At 34.2% G+C, this 14593-nt stretch overlaps 1 protein-coding gene across 1 annotated transcript; it reads right to left on the reverse strand.

Moving 5' to 3' along the window:
- Nucleotides 1–8684: 8684 nt before the first annotated feature.
- Nucleotides 8685–14303, reverse strand: hoxc12b (homeobox C12b). The gene is made up of 2 exons (XM_026932953.3): nucleotides 13542–14303; nucleotides 8685–12302 (listed from the first exon to the last, which is right to left on the reverse strand). The coding sequence occupies exons 1-2, from the start codon at nucleotides 14086–14088 to the stop codon at nucleotides 12064–12066; spliced, it is 786 nt and encodes a 261-aa protein (XP_026788754.1). The 5' UTR covers nucleotides 14089–14303; the 3' UTR covers nucleotides 8685–12063.
- Nucleotides 14304–14593: the final 290 nt, after the last annotated feature.

Below are 14593 nucleotides of genomic sequence, written 5' to 3' on the forward strand. Positions count from 1 at the left end.
TGATTATGATATGAGAACGTGCAATACTCTATACTCTATAGGTCTATTACATGATGCGTTATCACAATGAAGTGTAAGCTGTAGATGGATGAATGCATCTATAAATAGTATCTTATTTTATTTAGTCTCTAGCTGAAGAAAAACTCAGAAAAGAAGCTTATTCTTGGATTTTAAGGCTAATGAACTACAACACACATCCTTATCTACAATGGCTTTTTCTACTGCAGTGAACATTCTTGTCTCTTGTAGCAGAATTATATGTAAGGCATTTTATTCTATATGCATATGACAGATTCTTTATTCTTGTATAAAGTCTGTGTTATGTGTGGCTTAAATTACAAAAGGAGTAGCATATTTTTCTGTGTAGCAATATTTTTTTGAAGCAGGCTGTTGTGCAAAACTAGTTTGGCATTATGAATAATTAGCACCTACTAGGCCTTAATTATGAGAAAACTGCCAAATCCAGTTTGACTTGAGATTCAGAAACAGAGCGAGCTGGGTGTAAAGCAAAAACAAAACTTACTTTTCGGTTACACACAGAGCTTTTGTCCTAGTGTGCTCGACATGTGGGGAAATATTTATACACGGATTTCAAGTCGATAAAAGGAATTATGGTGTGGGTTCGCTGCATGTCTGACCTTTTAATATAATTTAACAAAAAGGAGTGGAGTTTGTGAAGAGCTGTTTGTACAAATGGAAACTTTTCTACAGATGAAAGCTCGGACGCCTCCAATCAAGTACAAAGAAAGCAGACAGCTGTCCAGACAGCACTTGAATTTGACCACTAATGTCTAGTGAGCGACAAGACTGCCATAAAGTGCCAAAATAGTTGCAGAGGTATTTTCGCACGCGAAGAAACGTGAAATCAGATCTAAATGTTTACTGTATTGATATTTAAATGTAAGAATTGTAATAATCATCACTGAAGCTTTATTTGGAACGTTATTCTTTTATTAGGTGTTAACTATGTAAAATGGCTCAGAGGAAGCTTGAATGTTGCTAGAAAGAAAAGACAGCAAAAACAGCATCAGACTGTTGGTGTGTAAAATGGATTTACTTTCAGTGAGTGAAAGATGAGTTCATGTCTGCACCAATACTGTGTTAATACAACAGTGAAGCTGAATAAACAAGCATGACGAAAACAAAAACGCCATCTTCTTCTTCTTCTTAATCTTCTTCTTCTACTTCCTTTCCAGTTTCAAAATGTACTCTTTTTGTACATTTTAAGTTAGCGCTGTGATTCTAAGTGTCTGGATGCAAAACATTTGCAAATGGAAATAAAGAAAAGTTTCTCTTGCAGTGATATCACAGCACGCCTGCGAACTGCTCAATAAAAAAGCCGCGTGAAGTGCATGAGAAAATAATGGCCATTTTAGACGTGTTATTGCAAAACGTTATAATCTGCAAACATTAAATAATTTATTTTACAGAAAAAAAAAGAACGTCGTGAAGCAGATTTTGCGGCTTGCGCGTTTCTACGAAATGCATGCAAAACCCAGTTACTTTTTTATCCAAATATATTTCTTGGGTCAGTCAGAATATTAAATTAAATAAAATAATTGAGAGTGAATAGATCAAACCTTTCGAGCGGTGAAGATAGCTTGTTCAAAATCCTCATTCGCACATAAATCGGCTCTGAAACAAGCCTTAAACGTGGCGAGCGTGTTAAGCAGTGTTATTGTCCCCTCATGGCTCAGATCATTTTAATTGGATGTAAGCCAAGCTATTAAACTCGCTTGTATGAGCTGTGAAAAGGCTAAAACACCAGCAAAAGAGCCAAGTGAGGGCCTTATAGACAAACCTTACAAGCAAATAACGGATACAAAATACATAAACAAGGAGAAAAATGGACACTGGAAGGCTAAACAAAGTCACATCTTACTGATGGAGATGTTTTTGTCATATCGAGGCCCTTAAGAGTGTTAAAAACTATAAATGTGTTGCTATTTGTCCCAAATTCCAAATAAACAGTGGTCCAGTGTAAAAGTATTTTAGTGATTAGCACAAATATAGACTTGTGAATAATCAGAAGAAAATAAATATATAATATGAAGACAATATAAAATAGAGAGAGAGAATATGTACGTTTATTTATGTTAATATATGTTTTATTTTCTAAAACTCAAACTGGGCTTTATAATTATATGACAAATGTATAGTTATATCGCTGTATAATAGTAATTTTAATGATAGATAGATAGATAGATAGATAGATAGATAGATAGATAGATAGATAGATAGATAGACAGACAGACACACACACACACACACACACACACTACGCATAGTTTCCCTATCTTATTGTGTTAAATACAAATGTGTAGAGAGCGATTCTTCAAATATATGATATCAGATTGTAAGAGTAAAAGTTGGATCTCTCACAATATCTCCATATTCTACATGCGCTAAGTGGACTTTCTCACAAAACTGTAATATACCATAATAAACTACAGTAAACTGTGTTTTATTTTACATTTTCCAATGAATAGTGCCATATATATACTTTGTATATCGCAAATATAAGCTAAACAAAATCACTACTTTAAATTGATGTATTTTTGACGTTGAAAAAAGTTAATGATCAGAAATATTGCTACAGTTCTGTTTAATTAATTATTACATTACTACTAAAATAAAAAAAATACTTTATGTATTGTTTAAGTAGACTAATAATGTCTATTCAAAATTCATTTTAAAGTGAAAACACTACTTTGTGCACAATAATTTATTTTGTTTGTCCACATGAATATAATAAATGTTGCTCTTTTGGATAAACGTCGAGAGAAAAGTTCTGTACACTAGTTAAAAGGCGAAAAGAGGTTTATTATTACTATTTTTTATAATAATAACCATAATATAAAAGAACTGGCCTTGGTTCACGTCTCTATGACTCATAAATGAACTTTGACTCTGAGTGGGCTATAAGTTACCTGTAACAAATTTAAGGGCGAAAAAAGACAAGCTGCAAAGTATGTGTGTTTATGAGCGCGCGCGTGTTTTTCCCCTCGTGGTATCTGATATATAAAATAGATTTACGAGAAAGGAAATAGTATCTGTATTTTCTTACCGAATATCCGTTTTGCTTTTTGTTTCCTACAGCATTAGGGCCTAATTGAGTCCCTCTCTTTATGGGGTTTAATTTCCTCAGCGCTACTGTTTCTCTCAGATCTCTGCGTTTGAAGTCGCTCTTCTCGATCACTTTAAACACATCACATCTTCATTTCTCATCGCAAAACAATTTCTTCCTTCCGAAATGCAAAACCGCGGTGTCCCTCGCCGTTTAACTGTGCTGTAAGTCTTTCTTTACACCTGAACATAGAAGACTGAACATAGATTTATGGAAAAAGTTGAGCTTGAACTCTTTAAGCTAAAGGCTTTTCTCAAAACATTATTCCATATAAGGCTCTTTACTAACTTGACCTTCAATTTATACACGTTCCCGCCCACAGAGACGAACCAAAACACCGGGGACTGAACAAAAACTTCTCAGTATCAACGATTCGCTACTTTATCTTACAAATTATCTAAAAAAAATAATTCTAATGCTATTAAAAATCATCCAGTGAACCGCAATGCCGAATTTAACCAGGAAAATTGTGACAGCAATAAAGAAAAAATGTGTAGACAATAAAAACAGGGATGTTTGTAAGCTTTATCTGCGCGAATAAGCGACGCTCTTTGAGCTGAATAACAATAACAAACACACAATCACTGTAATCATATTACATATTAAAGATATCACAATTATAGCGGTTTAAATGACGTGTATCTAGTTTATATAGTGATTTATATAAAACAGGACACGCAAACTAAACACCAGGAAGAAGTATTAGTTAATAATAGCAGTCGGCTAACATTAGCTGCAGTTTTAAATGATGAGCAAGTTTGTTGATCATGCACATGGCTACGTGTAAGTGATACAAGTGATAGCATTATATATAGATACATATCCATTTCTAGATATACGACTGCATATGCAATTATATAATATATATGTTAAGAAGTATGCTACCGCTATTATTACCTCTGACCGAAAATGAATGAATTAAACATTTTCAGACTGATTCACGTTCATCCAGATTATAACGCTTAATTTTTTTTTAAAATTAAATTCCCAGAGCTAAACGCTTTTACAAATGACAGAGTATTCAAGTGCAAGGTTATGACCAATGTCGCGCGCTACGGGACGCCTGAAATGAGATCTCATTGTGTTTAATTTATCTTTGAAAAAATCAAGATAGCTTTATTGTACTATTAAACACCGAAATGTAGTTTAGAAATTTCTGAATTAAATCAAGAACAAGTGCCAATATGTACAAGTCACGGTTATTGTTGTGATAAATTGTCTAATGATCCTGATAATAATAATAATAATAATAATAATAATAATAATAATAATAACAATAATAATAATTATTATTATTATTATTATTATTGTTATTATTATTGTTATTATTATTATTATAACAACAACAAATACGATTTTAAAAGACAGTGGAGCCTTTCACAGCTATAGAAGACAAAATATTAAGTTTAAGAAGTAATAACAGTCTGAAAAAGACGATTTTAAGATTTAATATTATCTTCTGTTAATAATTTATGTTCTGTTATAGCTGAATAATACAATGCTTAAAAGAGAAAAAAGAATGATTAAAAATGTTAGTTATAATATTATAAATTCTAATATATTAAGTATATTATAAATATCAATTTTCCTCTTTTTATACTGTTTCATTAACAGTTGATCATCTCTTCAGATTTACTTAGTTTTAACAGATACTTTCTGTTTAAACATTGCTTTTAAAATCAGTTATTATTATTATTATTATTATTATTATTATTATTATTATTATTATTATTATTATTATTATTATTATTATTATTATTTATCCATAACTATTTAATAAATAACTGTTCCTGTTTGTAAACAAGCATTAATAATTTCGCTAAACTTTACATCCGGTCTACAGTGAAACCTGTTTGTGTAGATTTTTGTTTCATTTATGTTCATTCAAATTCTGGACAGTAGTGTAAGTTTTACAGTTCTAACCACATAAACAAACAAACAAACAAACAAACAAACATACACACACACACACACGAGGAGTGTACTAAATCTTTAAACATACGACATGAGGCACTCTACGCTCATAATTAACGATCGTTTATGAAATTCAAAATTATTTGAGAAGTACATTTGTATTGTGATATAAACTGGAAGCGTAAAGCTTTTGAGTCTGGACGTATTTACTAAAATTTCCATACAGCATTTGACCAAGTCCTAATGATTTTGTTTGTTTGTCTTTAGATCATTTAAATTTTTATGTACACGATTCTCAGGGTTTCATTTTATAATTCTTTGATTGTTTCTCCTACTTTTTTCTTTACGTCACATTTACGTAACACTCTGTCGCTCATTATACATCAATGCTCAAATGTGTAGCCCTACTAGAAGAAAATTCGTAAGTAAAAAAAATACGAAAATATTTAGCATCTGCCCTGTATGGCACATTTTGCATATTTGTATGTTTTACAAATGAACTTTTTTTTTATAGTGATTAAGATTTCTTTTTAATTTAGTAAAAGGAGTAGAATTGTAGAAACACTACGAAGCAGTGTAGTTTAGTAACATTACGACACACACACACACACACACACACACACACACACAAATGACACAGACACAGACATACCCATTAGCGCGCTAGTACAATCTCAAAACATCTCACATATCTCAAAACCATTCTTATCAGAGGCACAAATAAGCAATCAATTATTTATTTATTGGGAAATTAAATGAAATACTCTGTTTAAAAAAACCCGATTTTTTTTGTGCATATGCGCATTCCTTTAGCTATTTTTCAGTTAGCTTCATCTAACTGATATTATATTAGAGTGATTTTATAATAATAAAGCAAAACATGCATGAGAAATGCGTTAATTTACGTTAATTTTCGTTTTTAATACATTTTCTGATCTTACACACAAGCACACCAATCTTAATCTCATAAACTTTTTCTCTGATAGATTATAACACTTCCAATACACTAACACTCTCTAACACACTCACATACACTTACACACACCAATTTTTTCCTTCATAAATGTTGTTTAATTAGCTCCTGAGGTAAATAATTTTTGTAAAGGATATAAAATTAAAATGCTGATCAGATAGACTAGAAGCACGATTGGAAAACACTAATCTAACACACACTGTAACCTCACAAAAAGTGAATTAATCAGCTATCTGCTGAATCAGACGTGTTACAATAAATAAATAAATAAACAAATAAATAAATAAATCGTGCGTATCAGGTAGATTAAAAGCGTAGGATTAGACTGCACTGATCTAAGCCATCTCTTTGTTTTCTCTTTCCTATCTTTTCTCCCTTTTCTTCCTCTTCTTTCACCCCTCCTCCCTCCCATTTCCACATTCAAGGTCTTCGTCAAAGGCACAGATCAATGACCATAGACAAACCGCCATAAAGTGGCCTAAGTCCGTCTCAAAGTCAAAACCGCAGCCATAAAGTCCTTAAAATGCACGCAAACCACCAAAAGACCAAAATGTCACAGACTGAGCAAAGCTAACAAAATAAGGAATGCTGAGCTGGAGGTAGAAAATTACAATCTTGTCCGCCGAGGCCTTAATGATAGCACAGAAAACGTCAAGTAAGCTAATAATGCACGAAAATACTGCGCTATGGCACAAAACTTCCAACTTCCACACGACAACAACGTGATCTCAGCAGAAATTCATCGGCATTCCAACAAATTTGAGCCATGGAGTTAGATTTTGTGCGAATGAAGTCGTAGGACAAGTAGTCAAACCTCATGGCCTTCACTGTACACTTATCCTCTCGTAGCTTTTCAGACGAACTGCCTCGAATCGTGACTTACAATCGTGGACAAAAACAGGAAAATAAACAACCAGCTGGAAAATATTTTGATTCGCCATTTCCAAAGAGATGTGTAACAAATTCTTAAGTGCGCATATTTCTGGGTAATATTGCTCAGCCCTGACTGTTGCAATGCTATTCTCTTTTAAGCAAAGCTTAGTTTATAATACAATTTCCTATTCATGAGTATTATTATGAGTATAATGATATATATGATTCATTTAATGCAGAAAATGGTGGCTAGTAAATCCAGAGACTCTTTCATAACCCTATAGATATATAAATATAAAGTATATAGATATATCCATAGACAGCTCGCTTTCTTTCTACAGTAATGTTCATGCTCTCCTCACTACAAAGTAATCACAGACCTTCAACAGGAAATGACTTCCACTTTGTTACTCCACGAATAGATGAATGAAATATTTATATATTTAAACAACCATGGGTGTGAGATTTATCCGCAGGGTTGGGAAAATATTTTTTCTGTTTCAGTTTTAATAATAAATGAATTTGCATGTGCGGTTTGAGTCAAACATACGTTTGGAATATGATTAGACGTTTTATAGTGATGTGGGTGTACAGTTAAATGTCTTACTGTATAGTCCAATTATTAGGTGTGTATTTGAAGAGGTAGCAAATTAAAAGTATACACAAACTTCACAAGCTATTTTCATCGAATGGCAAAGAGCAGGTCACTTAGTATTTATAATAAAACTTCAATAATGCATTTCACAAAAATGCTGGCAGCAAGTCAGTGTTATTTGCACACACAAACACAAACACACACACACACACACACACACACACGCACACACACACACACACATTACATTAGGCCTGTTTCTTTCAGTGCTGGAGGAAGAATGCTCGAGTAAACCTGCTTACAACAAGAACACACCGACACTGAGGTGCGTCTGGCATCACAACAAACTGAGAAACGCTGTGATTTACACAAAGCCGTTTGCCTTGTTGTGTTTTTTCTTTAGTCCTAAGAGAGGCTAAGATAAAGATAAAGATGAAATATACTTTATGGATCCCATAGGAAAGTTGTCCTGGACTGAGCATTGCTGCTCGCCTGTTGAAGCCATATCACAAACTACAAAAACACTCTTCAAAATGTCAAGCCTATAAATAATATAATCTCACACAAATCTAATCAAATCTAATCTACACATAATAATATTGCGTAAACCAAATCTTATCATGTATGAAACAATTAATCATACATAGAACATGTATAACACACACACACACACGCACACACACACACACTCACACCAGAGTAATATATCTACATCGAAAAATTAATGACTTACATGTGTTGCATAGTCGTCCAGCGTGACTTTAATAATAATAATTGTTAACACTACATGTAGCTCATCTTAGGATTCAACATAATTAAAGATAATCTCATGTAGATTGATGTTTTTAGAAAATAATAGTCTATCTAGCTGCTCATTTCTGAAATAAATAAATAAATAAAAAAACGCACGTTATCTCAAAACTCCCCAAAATGTAAACTCCTGAGTCAGGATATTATAGATCTTCACTGCATATGTATTATTTTATTGCGTCCTCTTTGCAGTCTTGTAAAAACATTGAGCACTGTGCCCAGTTTACATAAAATTAGCAATAACAGGACTTGATGTTATCTTTTCTTTTCGCCTGCTAGTGCCTCATAAAATGATTTGTTTGAAAAGGACACAGCAGCTCTTGAAACTGTAGTTATTTAAACCTTCTTAAAGTTTAGTTTTGATTATAAAATTAATGGAAAATAACAAACGGTAACGTTAGTAAAAAATATGTGTTGGGTTTTTATAAGTCAACTAAGAAAATTTAAATCAACGAAATGACAACAAAGACACTGGAAAGAGATTTTAATAGACAGGAACCGCACATTTATAAGTATAGGCTGTCATTTATATTGTTTTAACAAAGAAGGTGTCGCTGAACAAATATACGAACAGCAGGATCGTCACATTAAGCAATAGGAGAACACATTATATTTCATCACAGTTTTCTATACAAACGTTTTGGGACAAAATAGAGGACAAAGAGCAGCAGAACCATTTAAATAAGCTACTAATGCATGCAAATACTGCGCTATAGTACAAGCTTTTCTCGTTCTCTCTACACCACACTGTGACTTTAGCATTATAAGGTGCTCACATTCTGTCATTTATTCTTAATCCAGCTAGGTAGAACCTTATAACACTAAAATCAAACATACAACACGATCTCACGACAAATTCATAGGTATTCCAACCAGCGAGATTTGATAGAGATGAAGTGGCAAACATCACAGCTTACTCTTTCAGGAAAAAAAAAAGTTCTTCAGTGTTTTTTTTTGGATAGATAAAGTTTCTGTAGGTTTCTAAGAAGGCTCCTGTTTGAAACCCTAACAGGGAAACACTCTGTTTATGGGTTTCTCCAGAGGGATAACCAAAGAACTTTGAACCTTGAAGAGTTTTCTACTTGACTTTTTTCACCCCTAAGTGTGTGATCATTCATAGCTTTGCAGATTTTCTTCAGCTGGCTTGAATTCTTACGAATTTACGATCGTGAAAAGTTTTGGAAATAAACAATGAAATGCATAGACACAGCAGATTTCAGTTTGTCAATGATGAGCAACGACTCACTGCAAATGCATAGAAATATTTAGCAAATTCATGAGCGTGCATGTCTCTGGCTCTTATTGCTCAGCCATGACTGTTGCATTGCAATACTCTTCCAAATCAAACACAGTGAATCTTCAGGCTCGTGATTTAACTGCGCTGAGTAAAATTTGTTTAATACAGGAAATGATAGCTTAAAAACAATCCAAAGACCGTTTCATAACCTTATATACTGGACTAGAGAAGACGCCATTTTGTAAATTAACACAGTAAAGGAATGTTTTCTCAACGAAACATATATTAATTAATTTGCTTACATGTAGCCTATAACCTAAACCTTCTAAAGGAAGATACAAGTCTTGTTTAAATACTCGTGTGAATAATATATGCCCCGTAATAATAAGTGTGTATTATCGCAGTAAACAATTCCTTTTGATAAATATTCGAATAAAATAATAATTTGATAAAAAGTAAATATAATAATAATAATAAGAAGAAGAAGAAGAAGAAGAAGAAAAAGAAGAAGCATTAACAGGAGTAATAGGAATAATAACTAAACACAAATTCGACTCCCAAAGCCACTTGTCAAAATGGCTGCAGGGAAAAAGAGATATAAATATGGATAAGTTTATTTGATTATACTTTATCTATACTTTGGATTGCAGTACGTTTTAGGATTTTCGTATATAACCACACCCACATTCATATTCATTTCAGGTGTGCTAATGCTAATGCTGCAGAAAATCCAGATATTATTATTCATTCATGAATGTACCATCTGGTGTTTGTTCACTTTAATTATTCTTAATTAATCTTCCTTTCAGACACATTATCATCTCTGACGCCTAAAATCTAAAATACAACAAACCAATTTATCACGTCGGTACATCAATTTTGGAGGTATACTTTAGAAAATTAACATAAATTAACATACAGTGGTCTTGATTAAATACTGTAAGAGATTCTTCAACACTGATAGGGGAAATTTTAATGAATATAGTGTTTCACGTTGACTATAAACGTTTTAATGAATTAATAAAGACACTATAAAAACCCTTAATGAATCATTTAAGAGTTCTTTGGGTAGTTATGGGTTCTTAGCTTCCTTGGGACCCATTGCACTCATTTGTAGGGTTCCACATAGGACAACTCCATAGAACCGAAGAACTAGATTTATTAAGAGTTCTAGATTTATAATTACTTTGTATGATTGAGTAATTTATTTCAGATTTTTAAAAAAGATTTATTTTAGCACTGGGTCTTTCGCTGTGTCATGCTATACCAATGCACTTTTATTTATTATTTTTTTTAAACATAAGAGAGCTCATATTTTGTTTTATAAGGCGCTTATACATTCCACAAGGTGTTCAATCTTCTACCTTGAACATGCTAAAATGCTAAATACTATTTGCTTGTAAACTAAATGGCATAGACTCAAGTTTCAAGTAAAGTGTGCTAATAAGCTTGTTGGCAAAAATAAGTATTATTTAAGTATGAAAAACTGAATTATGCGCACATCTTGCCTGTGCCCTGCAGAGTTAAAGCAGTAGAGAGAAGAGATGAGGTAACAGATAAAAATCCTGGATGAAAATTATGTAGTATAAGAGAATTAAAACACTCGAAGTGTTCAAGACTGTACGGCGTTACACTACGCATTTTTGCAGTTGGTGTATTAAACGTGATTTGTTGTACAAGTGTGAGCTAATTTTAACATTACTTTTATTTTGAATTTTGTAAGTAAAGATTTCGGTGTTGAATTTCTTTGAAGACGGTTATTAATTTAACAAAGGGAAACTTTTGAAAGCAACCTCGTTTGATGAACTCCATCATCAGTATTAGTCTAGATTATTTGGTTTGATTTGTTTGTTTGCTTGTTTGAATTAAAAAAAAAAAAAAAACTTTACATGGTTCTATTTGGAAACCGGTAGGAAAACACTCAGCTGTAGGGTTCTACCTGTAAGGGTTCCAGAAAAGGGACACCTTGAGGGTTCTAGATGTCTGTGACTGAGGCGTTTAACACATCTGTTGATCAAATCTAAATCCATTCCAGTCTTCTTCTAGTCTAACTTGGTAGGTGTTTTAACTTGGATGTTAACTCTTACAGTGCTCACTTGTGGCCAAGAGTTAATTCAACACTAGAGGAATTAATTCAACACTAGAGGAGTTAATTCAACACTAGAGGACTTAATTCGACTCTAGAGGAGTTAATTCAATGCTAGAGGAGTTAATTCAGTACTAGAGGAGTTAATTCGACACTTTGCGAGTTAAGAGCGCTGTAGTTTTTATCCAGCACTCGGGATTTCGCTGTGTATCTGCGTCCTGAAGTGTAAAAGTTATAACAGTTCTACAGCGTTAACACCTACAAAACTGAATTAACACTTTTTCACAGTGCTTTATTAACACTTTCAGTGTTTCTTTAAACCCACGTGAGCAGAAATGAAAACCACTGATGTCAGTTCTACACTGTAAGAGTTATTTAAACACTGGATTTTTTGTTTATTTGTTTGTTTTTTGTTTTTGCTGATATTTCATGCACTGCTATTCTTTCCCTAAAAGAAAGACAGAGCTTGCTCTCTCAGCATCAGTCTTTTCTTCTTCATGCGTCGGTTTTGAAACCAGATCTTCACTTGTTGGTCGGATAAATTGAGCCGGTCCGAAAGCTCCTTCCTCCGCTGCCTCGTTATGAATTCGTTGAGCATGAACTCGCTCTCGAGCTCGGCCAGCTGCAGTTTGGAATAGGGTTTGCGCTTCTTCCGGTTCCGCGCGTGCGCCGGATACCACGGAGCACCTGAGCACAGGTAAGGGGGAGAAAAAAGCAAGCTGAGAAATCAAATAGTACCTTCAATAATAGTTGTTTTAATTAGTGAGACTCAGGCTTATCATAGGATTTAATTTAATTATGTGGGAATAAAATAAGTTTATAAAATCTGAAGACTTCTCAGGGTTTAATAATCATGCATTACAGAAGACTGCTGTATCCACTGACTCCACTAAACATGTGAGCAACTACAGAACATTTACTAAATACAGATAATAACAACTTTTACCGAATAAATTGCATTTTGCATTTTAATAGTGCTCGACACTATTACAATATTAGCTGTCATTTCAAATGTTTATTTTAGTGGCATTATATTGTCTGCTTCTTTAACATTATATATTTAATATAAAATAAAATTTAAAAAATATAAACCATTGTGCATTTACAAAAAACCCACACAAACCACGTGGTATTTTAAGTTTTTGACAAGCTAATCTGTACAATGAGGTTGTCTTATTTACTGAAGAAACAAAATAGAGCTATATTAGCATGACCACGACTTGCTGGTCTCTGCTCTGGTGTGTGTGTGTGTGTGTGTGTGTGTGTGTTTGTGTTTGTGTGTGTTTGTGTGTGTGGGGTGGCGGTGGGGCGGTGGATATTTGGGTCTCAATACAAAGTTAGCTTAAAAAATTTCTATCATCTAGATAGTCACTAGCGATATTATTTAACTTTACGAGAGAAAAAGGAACTTTTCTGATACTTTTAGTCTTGCCACCACTGCGAAAAAAAAAGAAAATATTCCGGAATATTTTCATGAACAAAGTCATAATGTTTACCCGGCTCCATTTTTTCACCTCAATATATCTTGTATCTTGTTTTATTGTCCAATAATCGTTTACGGTTGTATAAAAACCTAAATGTACTGGGGAAATGTTTTTCTAATGCCTCCCCTAGTGGTAGTGGTGTCTTTGCCAGTGCCATGTTTTTGTGTTTTCGTCCCTTTTTTCATTGCACTTTTATTCTGTCCCAGCATGACGGAGATTTAATAGAGAAACAGCAGTGCAGAGAAACAGCCAAGCTATTGTTGCAGGCTTTCATGAAGATAAATGTGTGTGTTTGTACTCTTGTAAAAATCATGGAGATTTGTTTTATTTGCACTGCCCATAGTACAGTCTCTGTAATGCTGAGACAGCTATAAGTGAACACATTTGTTTTTTTTGTTTTTTTTAAATAAGCATAATATTAGCTAAACGTAAGCTTCCTCACCTCCACCTTGGGTTGTGCTGCATGCATGAGATGCTAAGGAATGAGCGATGCTGCAAGACACTTTTTCCGTTTCGTGGTGCGATGACCCAGACTCCGACTGCATGGAGTGACAGGATGGAGGATTCTGGCTCACTTGCTCTGCAACGTATCCGTAGCCCATCATGCTAGCATCTGCCAGTCCGTGTTCTCTCACTACGGGCACAGAGGAGTCGTCTCTCGCCCTGTCATCTCGTTTAACATTGGCACAATTCTCCCGGATGTTACCTCCTCCACCTCCACTTCCACTGTAAAAGCATTTGCTCTCTTCCTGCCGCGCAATCTCGCACGCTCGGTTAAACGTGGGGTTCAGGGACACCGGGTTGCCAAAAAACGGCTGCATGTATCCGTTGCACGGCTCCGGTTGAGTCCAAACATTGTCTCGTCTCGCGTAAGGGAGGGAAGGAAGAGCCGCAGATGACCGGAAGTTGTGGAGGTAAAACGCGTCTCCGGTGTGGATGTTCACCAAAGGTCCCACAAACCCGCTATTGAGGAGGTTGTGCTCGCCCATTTCGCCGGGCCTGAGCGCGAGATTCTAGTTTATAGCCGAATATCTGACATTTAACGTCGTTAAAACGAGAGGCGCGTGCCATTGGCCAAGATACGCAGTCACGTGACGCCAATGGGCTCTCCTTTGCCACCCAACGGAATCCGTTTTCTTGACTAAACAAAAATGTTGACTAATGGAATTTACATGTTAATTTAAGGCGCGTGGTGAGCAGATTTAAAAACTGTGAGCATACTATATTTGAGATAGATAGATAGATAGATAGATAGATAGATAGATAATGATACATGATTGTAGGTATATTTATATTCTGTGTAAAGGTAAAAGATTCCATCATTTAAAAGACTTTGTTGGACAGGTGTTTGTTACAGCATTTATACTTTTGTTTGGAAGACATAACCACCATTTTAATAACTTTATAGTGAAGGACTTGGTTTTAGATCAAACTCCAAATAAATTGAATGTCACATAAAGTGGAGAGGCCTCCATTTTACAAGCCAATATTAGG

The sequence above is a fragment of the Pangasianodon hypophthalmus genome, chromosome 20 (assembly GCF_027358585.1).
Source record: "Pangasianodon hypophthalmus isolate fPanHyp1 chromosome 20, fPanHyp1.pri, whole genome shotgun sequence".
Classification (NCBI taxonomy): Eukaryota; Metazoa; Chordata; class Actinopteri; order Siluriformes; family Pangasiidae; genus Pangasianodon; species Pangasianodon hypophthalmus.

Bases quoted from the DNA above. Each gene is read 5' to 3' on its own strand.
- hoxc12b (XM_026932953.3), bottom strand. From the start codon at position 14,088: ATGGGCGAGCACAACCTCCTCAATAGCGGGTTTGTGGGACCTTTGGTG. The intron at 12,303-13,541 runs GTGAGGAAGCTT...ACCTGTGCTCAG, and splicing joins CAGCACAACCCAAGGTGGAG to GTGCTCCGTGGTATCCGGCG.